Source organism: Diadema antillarum, unplaced genomic scaffold (assembly GCF_040938485.1).
Source record: "Diadema antillarum isolate AM-2024a unplaced genomic scaffold, OU_Dant_1.0 seq00000333_RagTag, whole genome shotgun sequence".
NCBI classification, from domain to species: domain Eukaryota; kingdom Metazoa; phylum Echinodermata; class Echinoidea; order Diadematoida; family Diadematidae; genus Diadema; species Diadema antillarum.
The window spans coordinates 169813-189831 of record NW_027271349.1 but is presented as its reverse complement, the minus strand read 5'-3'; the positions used below and the strand labels follow the sequence as shown (position 1 = coordinate 189831).

At 37.4% G+C, this 20019-nt stretch overlaps 1 protein-coding gene across 1 annotated transcript in view; it reads left to right on the top strand.

The window, feature by feature from the left end:
- The window catches only part of LOC139730768 (sodium leak channel NALCN-like), a 70190-nt gene that overhangs the window by 16998 nt on the left and 33173 nt on the right, over window positions 1-20019 (top strand). Inside the window, exons 11-16 of the mRNA XM_071641629.1 lie at window positions 650-781; window positions 5281-5421; window positions 12986-13131; window positions 14072-14134; window positions 14477-14701; window positions 16507-16605. Coding sequence (XP_071497730.1) covers window positions 650-781; window positions 5281-5421; window positions 12986-13131; window positions 14072-14134; window positions 14477-14701; window positions 16507-16605 — 806 coding nt within the window. The remainder of the gene's footprint in view (window positions 1-649; window positions 782-5280; window positions 5422-12985; window positions 13132-14071; window positions 14135-14476; window positions 14702-16506; window positions 16606-20019) is intronic.

Here is a 20019-nt window from a genome sequence, read left to right as displayed (position 1 = left end):
ACTACTACTACTACTACTACTACTACTATTACTGCTACTTCTACTACTACTATTACTACTATTACTACTACTACTACTACTACTACTACTACTACCACTACTACCACTAGTTATACTACTACTACTACTACCACTACTACCACTACTACACTACAGTTACCATTACTGCTACTGCTATACTACAACTACTACTACTACTACAGCAACTACTGCTAATGGTACAGTGTACTACTACTACAACTACTACTACTACTGCAACTACTGCTAATGCTACTACTGTTACGACTACTACTGCCATTACTAATACTACAACATGTACTTCTACCAATTCTGCTACTACTACAACTACCATTACTACTACTGCTACTACTGTTACTACTACAACCATTACTCCTGCTTGTACTTCTATTTATTCTACTACTATTCACAAGCAGTAATAGAACCAAGAAATGGAATTTGTCTGATTGCATGGGGGGGGGGGGGGGTGGGAAAGAAAAACTAAAAGAGATTAACTTATTTGTTGACAGAATCAGATCTCTGCCTCCAAAGTTTCAGGTTTTCTGCTTGTATAATTTCTTATGTTACTTGCTCTGTACACCTGTTCCTGTATTCTCATTCATGTTATCATTCTTCTCCATATGATGGTCAGATCTTTGGGCCCTTCATCAAACTCGGTACCCTCATCCTCTTCACCATGAGCTCACTCATCCTAGTCTCCGTCATCAGTCTCCAGCTCTTCTGCTTCGTGAAGGACCTCAAGCAGTTTGAGACTTTCCCCAGTGTAAGACCTAGTTTACACTCTGCTGTCAATATCACAAGCGCATACAAAGTTCTAGTCAGAATAATGTGTGCTCTTTGACTGTACGATAGCTTTATTGGGAGAGAAATAAAATGTCACAATTTGTGAAAGGTGGTAGAAGATTTTGGATTCATAATTCCATTCAGCAGCTCTGCAGATGTTGAAAGTCCACTGCTTATCCAGGAAATAATCTTCTTTGAAGATGACACTAACTGCTAATCAATTTTTGTTCAATATCTTATTTGATGGCATTTCACATCAGCAGTAGTTGGTGGAATATTTTGATTACTGTGTATACATACATACATATTTTTATTTATTTTTTATTTTTTGCAATACATAACTCCTGTTCTTTGCTTTTTGTAATACTGTACAAAGTGTGTGCGAGTCCTTGATTTATATACCAGGGCCCTGTTTTATGAAGAGTTATAATTGATTGTATAGTTGATTTCTATGGTAAGTCTATGGCAGCCTGTGTGGTAAGGAAATTTATGACCGATTGTATCTTTTGATAACACAGGGCCTAGGATTGTTTATTCTTTAGTAGACAGAAATAAAATCTTTTATAGGGCAGAATATGCTTGGCATGATTTTGCAGTAATTGATGTGGTCTTATATTATTTTCCATGTAAATTTTCTTTTGGGAAAAGGGCAATTAAATTTGACAGTTACGTCATATTTAGTTTCAGAGATATAGTTCATTTGTAGGCGTAGTAAGGTGAAAGGAACTTTTGTAAAGTTTTACCAGTTGTGTGAAGCAAAGCTGACCTGATGCAGGAAATGTTCACATGCAAGAGTAGTAATGCACTTCTGTACAGGCCTCATACACTCTCAGTTGTCCTGGTGAATACATTACATACATGGAAGAAAAGAAAGGGCTAATCTCGTAAGTATAAAATCAGTTCTTTAGATTTAGAGATATAAAGGACCAACCCAAAGAGCCACATTTTCTGTATCTTTAACCCTAAAAAGACTGGGGGGGGGCCCTAAAAGGCCCCCCCTCGACATTTCGCGCGATTACTCAGCAACACGCAATGCTCTCGCCGCGATGCTCTATGACTTTTTTCTTTCAAGTTTCCCGCACATTTTGACACCAAATTTGTGACGCCCGGGGGTACGGTTCTGAAGTTACATAACTTTTTGTACATGCACGTGAGACCGAAAATGGCTCAAAAATGTGATTTTGTGTACAAAGTCAATACAAATTGAGTTTTATCACATGGTTCATATAAATGTGCTTATTTTTACTCTCAATGGCTAAAATCAATTTGTTTTAGTAGTATTATGCTTCAAAAAGGGTCTGCCACAAATTTTGCTGAAAAAAACAACAAAAACAAAAGGTAGAAAAAACAAAGAAATACATAAGAAATTCATAAAACAATAAAACAAATAAGAAATTAATTTTGATACCGAATTTTTTTTCAAGTACATTTGCTAAGAATGCTACAAAGAATATCTAGACCAAAAATGAGCACTTTTGGAGCTTTATTTACTGATTTAGATAAAAAAGTCTGATTTCTCGCATAAATTAGCATAATTAATCAAAATAAAATAAAAGAAGACTATTCTGGAAAATTTGAATATACGATCTTGTAGATTACATCGCACACTACCATTGTGCAAATTTCCGCGACATTCGCGCGATCCACGGCCGAGATCTTAAGGGGGGGCCCTTCAGGCCCCCCCCCCCCCCGTCTTTCGAGCTACCAAAATAGCCCAGTCTTTTTAGGGTTAAGATAAGAAAAACCAAAGAGTTGCATATGTCCAGATATTTTGATACCTTTTTTGTACTGTTTTTGTTTCAAAGCCTCAGAGATGTTATAGCCCAATGATTACTACAAAAATTGTGATTTTGATTCTGATTTTGCAAGAGGCATTTTGAAAGCTTTATGTCAAACTTCTCAGTGTCACTCTTCTGGTGCTATTAAATTTAATCATTGCTGTGAAACTGAAACATACTGTGTGTGTTGCAAAAGATTTCCAAGACCTAGCATATTGTTCGCGAGACTTGCAAAGGTTATAGCGAACAGTTGGCAAAGTACATAGAGTCTTTGTATAATGTGTCAGCAGGTGGGGCACTGAATACTTGATCAATTCCCCAATGAATCTTACATGGAAGTCTTGTACCAAATTATATCCCCTCCCACGCCCCACCCCACCCCCTCAGGCGCTAATGTCCATTTTCCAGATTCTGACCCAGGAGGGTTGGACGGAGGTGGTCGATGACTGCCTTCTGGCTTGTGTTCCAGAGCTCTCTTTCCTCGTCGCAATTTATTTTCTAGCCATACACCTGTTCTCGTACTCGGTAAGTGGGACGCAGGGGGACCACGGCTAGGGTTGAAAAAAACCAGAAGGCAACCCACCAGAGTTTGTAGGGTACGGCACGGAATGACGTCGTGGCGAATGGACGGATGTATGTGGTTTGCTGCGATCACTCCCATTTTCATACGTTGGCTTTGACTGTCGAATTCACCCCCTGCTCCTTTAATCTCCTCTTGACTTTCTCTCCTTTGGTCATTCAGTGTGGGAATGTTGATTGACCAATGTTGATTGACCGAGGGAGGAAAAACTGACCAACTCACACCCTCACAATGCTCTTCCTGATCCCTCTAATGAAATAGATTAACATTACAGTTATACAATATACTCTTTATAGAGGGTTGACACCAGTATCTGTTGCAAAGTGATTAATTTTTTTTTTTGATTTATTCGTTTTTTCCTGTAATGAATGATTTAAAGATAGTCATTCATCTGCAGGAGAATTGCTAATGAGACTGATATTTTGTTTATGTTCTTGTCACTGACTCACTCATAATTATCAAAAACAAACTTCTTATGGCTTGAACTCAAGATTTGAAGTGAGATTGCTAGGTGATGTTGACATTTTATCATATCAAAATGACATTATATACACCGGTCGTTCTTGAAGTCAATACATTCATATTATGGGTGAGATGCCGTCCTCTTCCAATGATGCCATGATTAGTTCATTTCAATATTCAGATTGTCAGTTTGATTGGTCAGTAACTTTCAGACACACATGAATCTGAGATCCAGAATGCATGACATGTATTCTCCTTCTCTCTCTCATTCATTCATTCATTCATTCATCCATTCATCTGTCCATCCATCCATCCAGCCATCATACCATGAACTTTTTGAGAGAATGGAAGTCAAATATTATCACCATGTGTTGCCATAATTCAGCATCCAATACATTGAAGTGCTTTTAGACAAAATACAAGAACACCTCAGTCACTGGTAGATTAATACAAGCCTTTTAAAACCAGTGCAAATCTGTTTGTTCACATAAACAAAATAGGGTGAACTGAATCACCCATGGGCAAATTCCGTGTAAGATTTATTGTGCGGTCGTATGTGCATGCCAATGTCCTCACCTCAATTCAGTGAACATAGGAAATTTATCACTGTAAAAACTTTCCCAATCAGTGGCAGTTTTCCCAATCAATGGCAACCTTGCAGGCAATAACCAAGGGTATTGATACACCTATCAATCAATCAAAATAAAACACAATGTTAGGACCACATATTAGTTTCACATGTTGATGCTGGCTACACCAGTGTCGGGTGTCAAAATACTACTACAAAATGCAACAGATGACTAACGCCCAAACTGATTATGATGAAACATTTAACCCCGCTGTAATAGACAATAGTGCCACACTCACACAACAATTCTTAAGCTTTGCAGGTATTATCTTTTTTTTTCTGTAGCTGTGATGATACGTTTCACGCGCAGAAGCGATGGCACCAAACAGAAGGCAATGCCTTTCAAGTCATGTCTGTAATCTACCCGACCCAACTTCACCTCACAACAGGGAGAAATCTCTGACCTTCTTTCTTCCTCACCCCCCACCCTCCCCATTTATTCCTTTAGAATGCCCAAATTTCCTACTTCCAATATGCCTCTCTGACCGAGAATAACCAGAGCATTGTTTGGTTTCTTCTTCTGATCCTTCATGCTTCTTGGTTATGATCAACCGTTGTTGAGTATTTTCCTGTACATGGATTGAACAATTCACTCGACTGTCTCAATGTATGTGTTATCTCTAAAGAATTCACCAACATTTACTTTGATTTTTCTCCCCAATTTCTATCCCCTTACTTGCATCCTCTCTTTCAATTTGATTCTCTCATCCGCCCTACCTACCCTACACCTTGTTTCCCCCTCATATATTTTTTTTTTGCTTGCTAATTCTACACCTCTGCGTTTGTCTCATATATCCACTGACCATCTCTATCTCTTGTCCTTTGACTGTTCTCATCTCCTTCTTGTGTCCTTTATTTTCATCATTTTCTTGGTGTCATCAATCTGGACATTGCTTCCCCCCCCCTTTATCCTTAACCTCATCCATCCCCTCCTGTCTCCCCCTCCTTCCATTGCTCTTCCATAACCTCCTTGATTCCCCCCCCCCCATCCCCACCTCCCCCTTTTCTTAATCCTCTCTTGACTTCCTCAGGCCTTTATGTCCATGTTCCAAATCCTGACTCAAAAGGGCTGGGCAATCGTCATGTATGAGTGTATGCTGGCCGCAAATAATGACGGGCTGGCACCAGTGATTGCCATCTACTTCATAACATACCACCTGTTTGCCACCGTGGTAAATATACGACCTGCCTCTCTTTCTCTCACTTTGCTTTTATTTCTATCTCAATCTCTCTCTTTTCGTTTGAAAGTTTCTTCTCAAGATCTTTCGTTGAATGCTTCTTTCCGTATTGCATTGTAATATAATAGTGTGCCCAGAAACGTTTTATGCTGTAGTTTTCTGGCTCCTGATGACTATCTTTGACTATATGTCTGTGGATGATATAAAAATTAGAAGAAAAAAAGAGAAAGAAGAAAGTTGCTTGTGACTGTACCCCTTCTCCATCTATGGAAATCACAAATTTTGTTTGCCTGTAGAATGTATGATTGGGGTTATGACTTATCTATGCATGCATGCATGCTCTCTGATATTTGCAACAAATGCATGGTGATATGGTGGTAGTGCACATGTTCTGTCTACTTGCAATGACTTGCATGATTGTATCTGTGTGTGCTTTGTTTGCATAAAGTGAAAATGCATTGGCCATCTCCTTGGTTTGAACCAGCTCTAGCATAGAAAGTAGTCCTATATTCATTGTTCTCGTGGTTTGACAATAAACAACAGAGCAATCAGAGCAATATCCCATTGCCGTACAGTCAGCTCCAGTTGTAAGAAAGTCCTCAGGACCGGCAATTTTCTTTCGTTCAATATCAAAATTTTGTTATAACCGAACAAATGAGTAATAAAAAAAAAGATATAGAGCCGATATTGTTGGGGCCTGAAATTTTGCTTCGTTGTAACCGGAATTTCATTATAACTGTGTTTGTTATAACTGGAGTGCACTGTATATGAAATTCAGAATGAAAATCTATCTCAATAAATCCTCAGTTTCCTCATTTATGAAAGCTTCAGACTTCAGAGTACTTTTAAAACTGTCATGTGAATGGAAATGAGGACATTGATTATTCTATTCAATGGCTACCATAGTTTCATTCTGTTGTGTTTGTAAATTTTACAAAATTGAAATTGAAATATCAAAATATCATTCAAAAAAGGGGATCAACTCCATTTAAAAAGTGTACACCTATGCAATTTTAATATGTACAATTTTAACACGTACAAATTGCATATCTTAGTTTCTCAACTGCTGATACATGTTCATGCTGTTTCAGTTCTCAAATTTTGGCACATATTCAAGGACATAAAATGGGGGATTTGTGTGCTCGTTTTTGTGCTAATAGTGCCTCAGAGTGGACAATGTGTTTGTACTCAGCTAGAGTGGATGTCTAATTTGAATTACTAATGTACAGGGAAAGAAGTACATCAATTCTTCCAGAGCAGGGTTCGACCATTCAGCTTCTATATGCATGTAAAATAACCAGCTTGCATTTTCTGCACCATACCTTGCTTTGTTCGTGTTCTTTTTTTGTGTGTGCACGCAATCTTCTCAGCAGTGGGACATTATCAGTGTTGATGACGTAGTGACCCCTGACCCCTGACCCATGACCTTTACCCATCATAAACATCTGCATCATTGATTAAAGATAAAAAGTTCAACCCAAGTAGTAGGTAACCAAATGATCCCTTGTTTGATTCTGTTTTTCTTAAAGTTTTGTTTTGATTCCTGTGCCAGAGTTGTTTTTTTTTTCTCCCTTATAAGTACCCAACATTAAAATTGTACGTTCATTATTTATGTTTTATGGGACAATCACATTTCTTGAATGATCTTCAGTCTTGTATGAGACTTCACCATATTTAGCAACCAGAATATGTTTCATAGTCACCTAGTAAATACTTTATTTGTGTTCATGGGCTTTTAAAGTAAGACAGCATATTTAACTCTTGTGTAGATGTATAAAAATCATTGTACAGACATCTTTTTTTTTCTTTTTTTTTCAGAGTCCCTGCTAGTTAAGATGCTGGCATTTTTTGCCTATCAATTGTAGAATAAAATAATTTTCTCATATTTTTTCTAACTTCAGGCTGCCAATGCTTGAGTTGAAGAAAATGCCATGGTCTCTTACAAAATTTTCAGTTAAAAGAACATCACATAAATGAACTGAAAAATGTGGACATCCAAATTTGGTGCTATTCATGTGCTACGAAGCAAATATATCTTTGTTTTTTCTTGCAAAGAGTGCTTCCTACACCCGTACTTCAATGATTCTGCATCCTTACATTTTACGATCAATCTTGTAATTTCCGAAAGTCGCCCTAACCACTTGAATTATGCTAACAAGATGTATAATCATATTAACATAACACTACACATGTTCTCACTGATCCTAAAGCATCAACTAGATGGAGAAAGGGTGCTTCTCATTGGCATATTAATCCAAATATTTCTCTCTGAGAATATCAAAATGACAAAAATTCCTTGCTCTAACATTTCTTTGAATAAGATTGGCAGGTCAGTCTATTTAGTCTTTAGATTTTGTTATTTTTTTATGAATGGTTTATAATCTCTGTGGTAGTAGTGGACAACAGGTACATCTTTCCCATAATCTAAACCAATGTAAACGTCTCATAATTTTTCTTTCAAAGGTTTGAGTTCTTGCAAGATGAATGGACATTCTAAAGTATTTTGCTGAAAAAAAACAACCTGAAAAATGTGTTTTGTTCTCTCAGTATCATGCCAAAGTTAGTTTGCTGTTTGAGTTTACTCATCTCTGCCCATACAGAAAAAGTCAACGTTGATGGAAGGGGCTCCCTTTGGTTCGGGTCATAAACCTTAGCCTTTCTTTACTCCTGTCCCTAATGCCTCCCCATACCCCCTTAACACACCACCTTGCACAGGAAGTGTGATGCACCGTGCAGTGGTTTGACCTCTTGTGGTTCTTGTTGCTGTGAATTTCACATTTGTCTTCACAGCCCTCCGACTAACTGCATAAATGGCATGACATCTTGTAAAAACATTAGATGAGGGAAGTAAGTTTCCATTCCTTGTCCATTCTTTAGAAGAGAAATTTACCCTGAAAGCACAGTTACTTTCGTTGAAACAGTAAAACTACATGGACAAATTAAGAAATTTCATCAAATTGGACAAATCGTCAACCAAAATTTTACCATTGTAGTCTATTTCAGCCCGTTGTCATGGCGTTCTATTTTGACATCCTTTTATACGGCTTTATTAGATGTCTGTTACAAGTCTTCACATTGGTACAAATGTATTTGTAAGAGCATGGTATTGAAAAAAAACCCCCAAACCTTTATTGCTGGACTATCAAAGCATGTAAGAAATAAAATACAATGTGTACCCTTTAGACTTGAGTAGAGAATTTAAGTAGTAGTGTAGTTTAGTTTCTCTAGGTGGAGCTGTACCCTGATATCATGTATGTTGTAAAAAGTGTAAAGTTTTAAACTCTGATCCAATTGTTAGTGACCTACTGCTGAGAAGTAATTTTGCTTGACATGCTGCGATGTCACACGACCCTCAAATTCCTTGCATGCCAGGCATACTTTCTGCATATTATCATTGGAATGCAATCTAATCACGCAGCAAACCCAGTGAAAACCAACAGCAACATGCACATGGGTGCCAGAGCTGACGGTATGGTATCCAAGACCTCATTGGTTTTTGAAAGAAAATTTCATGCAACTTTCTTTGAATTATAGATCGGTAGTGATCGTTATTTATCTTCCATATTGATTGGATTGACAAAGGTGTCAATGATCCATGTGTATTTCTTTATAAAAAAAGAAAAGGAAAAGAGAAAGAAAATCAGCAATTTGTCTTTTCTTAGAGTTTGAGCATTTATCACTGGATTTTTTTTTTCAATTGCAAACCAAACCAAATTATAGTAAATGAACATGGGGACTATATACAAGTTGTATATGTTAACAAGTAAAGTAGAATTTGAATATTTCATTTTCAAAATCATAATTAGTATATGATGGTAAGAATGGGTTGAAATATGGGCAGTTGTGATTCATCTTACATTTGCCAAGGAGCCGACTACAAATGATTCCATGCTTTTGTCAATTTTAATTCATTCATTTTATCTCAACTATTGCTTCTAAGCGAAGTAAATTTTTTTCTACACACTGGGGTCAGCAGCTGTTGAAATGAAATGACATCAGCTAACAAAATGTGAATGTGCATGCAGGCAGAGAAAGCCTAAAAAGGAATGACAAGTCTGTGTAACTCTGTGATGATGCATGGAGCACGATGCTACATTCTATACCTCCATGCATTGTTGAAAGAAAGACATTGTTAAACTCACGATTGTATGCATAGATGTGAAAGATGCCAGTTTCTCATGACCTCTTTGCATTCACTAGTCTCTTTTGGTGCCAGTCCGTTTCAAAAAAAAGGGGGGAAAAATGAGGTTTTTGGAAATCATCGCTGATGAATTTCTAGATTCTGATAAAATAATGACTGCCTTATCTGTTATAAGGTGTATGGAGAATCACTTCACTTTCAAACTCGATTGCTTTGCAGACATACACAGTAAAAAGGGGTTATGTAAAATTTTGCACATTAATATCCATGTCCATTACTTTTGATTTACCAATTTCTCCCAACCCAGTATATATCGTAATATGATTTTTGCAGTAAATATAATTTTGCAGCAGCAAAATTAGGTGGCCTCTCTGATATTTTCATTTGTTTTGATAGCAGAAGGAAAGTGGTTATAAGATGATTTAATTAAGAGGTCAGTAAAGACATCAGGATTTGTGGAAGCAGCTAGTATCTAAATTTTGAAATTTCATAAAGGTTTGTGCTTCAGTGACCCATATCTGCCTTTGAAATCTTCATCTAGATTATCTTCACATGTCTGTGGTGTAGTGTATTGGTCTGATATAATATACAACTCCTTGGCATTGATGTTCACATTGCGCTATTACACTTCATTGGCCAGTACTCGATGAAAATGTCTGTGAAAAGCATGCATTTATTGAAGTTCTGTGGTATTCTTGAAGTATGCATGATATGCTGTTTAAATATGCATCAATCACCAGTACGGCAGCTTTTATTAGAGTCTTATTTATAGCACCTGTGTAATTGTGGTCATGTTAGATTTGCATGAATTTACTGCAGTGAGTTGATTGTGGACAGGTCCTGATGGGAAATCGTTGTTTGCAGTGGAATTTCAGAAACGGAAGTGAATTTTGTACAGAATGAATGCCCCTTTGTTTATCGATTGAGCTACTGTATAAGCTGTTATTTTCTCAAGGGTTTAATTTTCGCGAATTTCGCGAATCACAGGTGGATCGCGAATTTAACAACACGCGAAAATGTCTCCATGCGCCCTGTTAGTAGTGCATTAACGTAAGCGTCGGCGTCAATTCGTGAAAACAGCATCTCGCGAAAATGTCTATGGCCTCGTCATCCGCGAAAATATCTGTACGTAAAAATAACAGCGAATACAGTATATTTCATGATTTTGATTGGATTATTGTCTCAAATTATACCATTGTGATGTCTGGGGTCACACACCTGTATTTTCTGAAAAAAAAAATATTGAAATCCTTTTTATTTCAAAGTATAGTCTTCTCAGCCATTGTTAGTAACATGAACATAACCCTTCAAAAAGTAATAAAAAGAAAAGAAAAACAAAAGAATCATATTGGAACTTGACACACAGTGTTTTCTTTTGGTAGTTTACCCTACACAGGAACCAGACTAACAACCAGAATAATGCAAGAGAATAATTCTTAAACATTTATTGTAGAAGAGGAAGGGAAAGTCCTGGGTGCAATTATTCACTTAGTTAAAATATTTAGTAGGATAGCGATATTCAGGGTGTTTCAGCTCCCCAACCAAACCAAGTTACCCTTGTCCCAATGCAAAAGCTTCTGCTGTTACTATACTGCTCATTGCCCAAGTGCAAGTCTCAATTAACATTTTAGATACACTGTAGCTGGCATTGTGTGCAATATGTTGCTTATAGTGGTCTTGTGAGGTACAGGCATGATATTCGCATACCATGTAGCATCTTTTGACATCATATTTTTAGTATTCATTTATTTTTACTTGCATGTGATACATTAGCCTTGTGTCTGTGTGTGTGTGTGTGTGTGTGAAGATTATTTAAAAAAGAAATCTTCTTCCATCTGAGGATATACATATAATGTATTTAATCTTCTTTTGTTATTTGATTTGTCAGTACAAAAATATATTTTCATAATATATTTATAGTCTATTCACTTTGCTATCTATCTATATATGTTTATAAGTTTTCATTTATTGACATAGCTATTCAGTTATTAAATGTTTATTTATCTATTTATATCTTCAATTTATTCAAACTGTATCTGAAAGGCATATTCTTTCCGTATTAGAGTTGCTACGCTTGCTACACATGTGTATTTTTATAGGACTATCATTTACAACCAATAATGTGATAAAGCACATAGTTTTTTAGTTGATTAAGATAATATTAACCTCTAAGAGAATGTATTAGTTTAAATCAATTACAAAGATTGTTTTAAAGGAATTCTGAAATTGAAAAAAAAAATATGATAAAAAGTAAAAACAGATTATATTATATTAGCTTAAATACATAATGTTTCATTAAAAAAAAAAGATCATATGTATGTTACAAATTATGAATTTTTTTGTTCCTTTTATAACAGTTTGAAGTATCAAAATCTACATATTTCCCCAATCAAAACCAAAACTTTGACAAGTGTAGGTTGTATTCTTCACACCATTAAATTCAGACATGCATGTGATTGAAATATGCATCTGCTGGCGTGCTCACTTTGCTGTGAAATGCATTCATCTTGTCTGTCATATTGTGTATGTGTGTGTGCGTGGGTTGGTGGGTATGTTTGTACCGTGACATACATTGTGTGCATTATTGTACAGCATAGTGAAAATTTGTGTATGTCATAGAAATGCAGGTATACTATGCTTTTGATAATTTTCCCATTTTTTTTATGTGGCTCTGGAGTTCCAATGGTAAAAGAAGACTTTCTGTGTCTTTGAAAATGACAGTGCCATTCTTAGATCTGTAATATATAAAAGCGGGCTTTATATGTAATCAATATAAATGTTGTGTAGCTTTGCTCATCAAAAATGATTTGCTTGCCTTTGATTTGCCTTTTAATGCTTTCTCTATTTTAGAACTGCAATTTACCAGTAACATCAAATATTTGAAGTTTGTAAGATATTAGAATATTGTTATTTCTTTGTTGCTTGTTATGTAGAGAGCAGATAAATCTAAATATACACCTGTTAATAAGTTACCAAACATTTCAGATCAATGATAGTGTATTAAAAAACTGATGATTTCTGACCTATCATCATGTTAATGTGTGCCAGGAATATTACATAATTAGATAGAAGTAATGAGCAAATAATTACAAGTGTTGACATATATCATGGATGATGCTAATCATTCCCCATTCGCCAACAAAATGTGATTAAACAAAATGATCATGAACATAAACATGACGTGATTAAGCAAAAATGGAAAGGGAAAAGTGAAGCTTTGAAGACCGAAACGAGTGATGATGTTATGTTTAATGATATCTGGTGTATAAGATTGGAGGAGCATCCCCCCTCCCATATATGTAGTTGTAGCAGGACATTTGTTGTGGAACTCAACATTTATACAATGATAGATATTGCTTCATCTTGACTCTTGATGCCGTCACCCCTGTTTGTGTGTTGCTGCCCTCGTCTGTCCAGATTGTGCTCAGCTTGTTCGTTGCTGTCATCCTGGACAACTTGGAGCTCCAGGAGGACTTCAAGGGGATGAAACAGATGAAGGCCTCGGAGCAGAGGACGGCTGACAAGCAGCTGCCTCTACGGCTCAGGGTCTTCCAGAAATTCCCGTGAGTTGATTTCCCATCCAGGATTCTTGTGACAATTAAAGGGAAATGCAGATATATATGTTGGTTGCGTTAAAGTAATGCAGAAGTATTTAGTAGAGCGCATCAGTGAAGTTTGAGGAAAATCTGACAATCAGTTCAAAAGTAATGCAGTTTTTTAGTTTTAGTACCTCTATCTTCAGATAAGATGACTACAACAATTTGTGATGTTACAGTGGGGCAACAATATATAGAAAATAAAAAGAGAAATTCCACAAAATGATTAAATTTCTCATGAAGAATCCACATTCTTTCCACTTGTTACAGACATATATTGAAGGTACAATGTGCATAGTATTATTTCCCTGCCTTTTGAAAGAGGGATAAGCCAAGTGCTCTCATTGTGCTAGAAAGTGAAAGTATATCCCCGTCATGTGGGCTCATAAGCCAGAGTGATATACAAGTATTATATTGCCCTGTAAGAGTCAGTATATTGTCTAAAAAGTGAAGGATTAAAGAAAATAAACCAAATGAAACAAAACAAAGCCAATTTAAGTCGATATCTCTATTGCAGTGGAGTTCCTGGAAGTTTGGAGGCAAGTCTTGAGACAGACTCGTTGCAAAAGTAACCATCCCGTAAGTTTCATTTAGAATCAGCATCCCGGCAGTCCATATTCCTTGATTAAGTGGAAAATTTTGAGTCAATATTCTGTAAGTTCAGGTCAGGTGTTGATATTGATATTTCTGTTTGAGTTGGTAATCTTGAAATTTAAAGTAGATACATCCACTTGTTCATCTTATAAGTGAATGGGATTCTTTTATTTTTTCTGGAAGAGGTTCAATATACAGAATGTAAAAGCCACACATGCCTGACACACATTGTATGAGCAAAGGACATTTTCCTGCTGACCAGATGACGGGGTACACTTACCGATTCTCCTCTAATTTTTTTTTTTCCATACAGGGACAAACCCCAAATGGTGGCACTCTCCCGCATTTCATCAGAGTTCACTCTGCCAAAAATAAGGTAAGTCGTAGGGAAGACCTTTCACCATGTTAATCATTCACTTAAAAAAAAGAAAAATCATATTACTGTGCTTTTAAGAAACTATTATGATGCAAGTGGTATAAATTATATACTTTCAACTGATGAGGGTCAAAATCTTCATGTGCAGTTGTGTTTGACAATACACAGTGGCAAAGATCCATGGTAACAATGATGATTGAAAAAAATTGCATAACTCGTGCTGTTGTTGGAGATTAACAGTTCCAGGTATATGTGGGAAACAAAAGTTTGGGAGAGGGGTAACTTAGCTGGAGTCGTCATTGCTTCGTCAATTGTTTTTCTTATCAATCAAAACAAACACAGGGACAGTTTCATTCGCCAGTTTGTGGAGACGGGCACAGACATGGAGCGGTTGCTGAAGCGCTCGGCCAACAGGGAGAGCAGCGGCACCCTGGCCCTGGCCCTGCCTCCGGCCACCTATGCCTGCCCCGCCTCCCCTCTGTACCTGATGAGCCGACGCCTGCCCGCCTTCACCACCCAGGCCCAGGGCAAGCTGCAGAAGAAGACTGGTGTCAACTGTATTGTCAGGTCAGGCTCGGCACAAAGATGATCTTTAAAAACGTTTTATAGTATTGCAATGTCTTTTCGTCCGTCACACATACAGTCCAATATTTGTTGATATAGGGCCACTGAAGAGATAGTTACGACTTGGCTACCCTTCCCTTTCTCACTGAAATGTTCTGTAGAAATTATGATGTAGTCATTAGAATATGGCTTGTGGATTTATCTTTGCATTTTATGTTGAAGAAAAATCAGATGGAAATGATAGATTTCAGTTAATTTCATAAAATCTACACAAAACAAAATAATATATACAATATACAATATACAATATAATATGTAATATATGATATATGATATATAATATATAATATATAATATATGATATATAATATATAATATATAATATAATATATTATATGACCTATATAGATATCAATGTGTGATTGGTCAAAATGCAGTCACGTGACCATTGTCACAAGGATAAGAAGCGTTGTATTTTCATAACATGACGTAAATTACGTACAACCATGGAATATAACAGCGACTACGTTAAACAAATGCGTTATATCAGGAGGGGTGACGTCATCAAAAACCAATTGTTATGATGCGCGCAACATACACAGAGACGCTTTGCACACACACGTACACGAATGCAATCGCCATGACCACAGTACACAGCACACTACTGTAAAGCGTTAGCGGTAGACAACACTTCATGCACAGCATACACGCGCTACAAGCGAGAATTGCGAAATTGCAACAGATTTGTTTTTGTCAAACTGTTAGCAGTGTTGTAACTGGTATGGCAGCTTGAGAGAGAAACAAACTGGTGAATGTGTTCGAAGCTATAGAGCCTACTACTCCCGTTAATGTTAGACAGTCGTGACAGGGCCGGAAGGCAAAGGATTTCCCATTAGTATTACCACCGCCTGAACTGAGTAAGTTTCTTTGACACCGGTAGTTCTATGCTACAACTAGCGCTGGACCTGGACCAGGGCCAGGTCCGTAGTCTACAGTTCATGTACCAGTGACTGCAGACAGAAGAGATTAGGCCCTACATTGTTAGAAAGTTCACATTCTCATACATCACCACAAACACTTACCTCAACAAGCTTGCTTTAGACCAAAAGTGGCAGTTACGGTAGTCTTCTACAATTTTTTTTAAAAATAATTCTGCAACTGTCATTACACTAGCTCTAGCGTTACTGCTACGTAAATAGGCCCTCACTACAGGCCTACGTACATGTATGATTGAATAGCGACTGTTTTAGGAATGCTCCTGCACGGCTATATGCCATGGAAGAACGAATTACCGATAGTAGGGCCTACGCGAAAGCCATCATAGTTATGGCTCGGTTTGGCTCGATTGCATACCACTAACATTGCCGAGCGTTGTCACGCGCGTTCATGAATTTGACTGTGGGTTTGAAAAAGGAGAAGTCGTGTTGCTTTATACAGCAGTTTATTTCTTGTACTGTAGGTCATATAATATAACAGATATTGACTTTTTTCCTTCGGTAGGAATATAACATTTTATTTCCCTTGGGAAGTTATATTTTTGTCTCGAAATACTATATTTTTCCTCAGCGCTACGCGCTTCGGAAAAATATAATAATCCTCGACAAAAATATAACTTCCCGTGAGGATCTCAAATGTTATATTCCACCTCTGATAAGTCAATATCTGTATAATATATTATATATTATATATTATATATCAAATTTGCTGTGTTGAGAAGGAAACATGGAGTGCATTGCCAGTGTAGAAATGATAGACAAATTTAACAAATAAAGAGGCTTTTCCATTTTTGTTCTTTTTTTTTGCTACAGGGACTCCGCCCATCAGAGGGTACTGAGCCTCGGCTTTGGAGCAGTGGGCTACCGCGGCCGCATGCTGAGTGAATACGGCAGCAGAGATAGGCGCTTGCGGTATTCCACCAAGTATTTATTTCCACCTTCCTACAACCTTCCGTTCGTTGCCTCTGGCTGCTAGTCCCGTGCCTATCCAGCTGTGTTGCTGTCAACTTGTGTCACCGCACCGGACAAACTGGGGGGGGGGGGGGGGGGGGGAGGGATTGGGCTATGTTTTCACATGTCCAACTCTCCAAGGGCCGTACAAAATATCAGACTGGGACCAGTATTTCAAACACAGAAATTATCATTGGCTGGCCAACAAATGTCCAAGAAATTAAAAAAAAAAAATTCTCTGATAAAATTTTTGGTAAATTTTTTGCACTTGATGTTGGGGACAAACTTTTCAACAAATTTGTGAGACAGTGAAATGTTCTTGTTAGTCAGTGTGAACAGACTTTTCGAAACAAACCTACTCGACTGCACCAGTACCAGTAAATGACAAATTTACGTAATGTCCATTGATTAATGGATGGTCCCCCTCTAGCTCTTTGGAAAATTTTGGATTATAACAAGTTACAGACAAGAGGAGACAGAAATTCATATGTTTTCCATGGTATGCTGATTTTTCACGAAGTCCATGCACATTTTTCTGCCATATACCAGCCCCTTTTATTTCTCTTTTATTTCTGAGGGGTTAAGCTCTGTGATTCTCTTTGGAAGAAGGGATCGCTAGTGTATAATCATGTCTGGACTCTTCTGTACCCTGTAGATTTATCGGCTGACCTCTCCAAAGAGGTCACAAAGGAAGCATGATGCATGATGGTCTCGTTTTTCATGTAAGCATGACTGGAGCATGATGTCACTTTCTGTTTGTGTGTTTCACTCACATAATTCAGTGTTTCATTATATTTCGGCCTGTAGTTTCATTTTTTATTTCTGCCTGTATAGTTTCATGGTTCATCACTAACTCATGCAATCTACTTTCTGTCTATATGGGGGAGAATATATATACACATGGTACGTGTGCCACTACTTGCCAAGGCAATGACAGGACACAATATTACATTCACAATGTGAATATCAAATTCCTTCAGTAATGTAGATGATTATAATTACATGTATGTATACAGTGTAGTGCTTTTTACAGTACTTCAAAGGTTATTTGAAATTGTAAGAGGAATCCCAAGTTTATTTGATGAAAAATCGGTTTCGAAATGGCAGACATATCCAAAAACAAAGTAAATAAAGCAATCCTAATAAAAGGTTTGACCCACCTCTTATTTGGATTGCTTTATTTTGGATATCTCAGCCATTTCAAAACCAATTTTCATCAATTAACTTTGGATTCCTCTTTATATGTAATAGAATTATACGCTCTTTCATATTTCGTAAGAGGTTTTGTCATGGTCTCAAAAAATTCATCATCAAAAAAGTTGAAAACCTGAAGCCTCATCTCAACCAAAACTGTATCATCCCTTTAACATTGTGATGGATATTCATTGAAGGGGAAGAAATGAAAAGACGACAAAGAAGGAAGAATGTAAACTGATCATAGTAAAATAACCTGTGCAAAAGATTCTTTTAAAGGATTTAAAGCAAAACAAAACACAGATGTTAAACTCCAATAGGAGTTTGCTGAATGTGAATGATTTTGCGAAAGGGTTTGGAAGCATTGTGACATCAGTAATGGGCATCAAAATGATAAGTAGTCTTCAAACATCATTACACCATGCATTCTTTTAGAGTGTTTGAATTATGTTGTAGATGAAATGAAATGTGTAGGACAAAAAAGAAGATAAAACAAAGCAAAGCAAACAATCAAACCCAAAACAAAAGAAAACAAAACCCTGTGGGAAGTTTAAAGGAAAAAAATACAACTTTGCAAGACAGATTATGATGGAAATGCTAACCATGGACCCATTGGTTTCCATTTATAGTTCATTTAGTCAGCCATCATGCATTGCATGATTCCATTCCTTGGCTGCTAGCTGTAGTGATATTTCTCAGCACCCGACATTCCATCTAGTGGACATTTATGAAGTTCTATGGCACTCACTAATTGTGAAGGCCCGGTCCCACTGCACTTACGGATGCAAAGAGGATGTAAAACGTTAAAAAAAAATCTTGCCATCCGTTGGAAAACGCTATGCATCCACTGTGTGCTCATCGCATACGTGTTTCATACGCTCTATCCATCGAGCATCCGTCCACTGTGATTTCATCCGCGCAAAAAGTTTTAAGCTGCTTAAAACTTTTAGAACGGATGAACTTTCCGCCGTGTACGATGTAAATCCGCGACATACGAGCAACAAACGTTGTATGTCCGTTATCATCCCTTAAACGTCCGCTGTATCCTTTCTGCATCCTCTGGGCATCCTCGCAACTCACATCCGCTGCAGCTGAAAACGGAAAGAGGGAGGAAAGATATGGTACATGGAACGTCTATACATAGTTAATAGCACAGAAATAGAAAGGATGTAAGCGTATGCATCTCATATATAAAGTATTTAGAACGGACAAAGCGTTTGTTTCCGTTAGGCGTACGTGATGCATCCGCTTCATCCGCTCTGCATCCGCTCTTTGCGCTATGCGTCCGTTTCGCAATTGTCTCCGGTAACCCCTTCGGAGCTGTCATCCACTTCCATCCGCTTTCATCCGCTAGGCTTCCGATGAACATCCGTTTAACATCCCCGCTACATACTACCCACGTCCGTTTTTTTTTCCGTTCTGTTTTCATCAATTTTCGCCAATTTCGTCAATTTCTGGAGCGGACGAAAGCGGATGGAGCCATCTCCGAAATTTTGCTCGTCCGCTGTGTCCTTTCTGCATACGTTTTGTGTCCATCGGCCAGTGGGACCGGGCCTTGACACTTTGGAATATCTACAGGCCATGGCATTTCTTTTCATTTGAGATGCATCTGCTTTATACATTCCAGCTCTCTCTTACAAATGCATGATGATAAATTGTCATTTCCCTAATTTTATTGCGCCATTAAGAGGCATTAAGTCCAATATATTCTGTAGCTCATTAAGAGTGAGTGAAATGCATTTTGATCACATGGCCATTGTATGAGGCCCACGGAAGAACTTAGAAGGCATTTGTTTGACAATTTCCACCACAGTGTGAAATACATTTTTGATCGTGACCAAAAGTAGAAGACACATGACTTAGATGACAGCTTTTTTTCCCCATTATCCTCTGTTCTGTCCCTTGCAAAAATTTACTATCAAGAAAAGAAATACATTAATTAATCTTCTTTTGAAATATGCCATTTCTATCTAATATTTGTGCGTATGGGTAATGCATGGTCTAACATTTGCTGTAAGCACCACATCTTTTGCAATTGTATGTCAAGAATCTGGACTCGCACGGCAATTTTTCGATTGCTAATCGCAGCAACAGAATGAGAGATGATTATAATCCCCATTTAAGAGAGAGTGGAAGAGTTTCTAAAAAGTGAGAGAATTTCTACCTTTTAAAGATTTTATT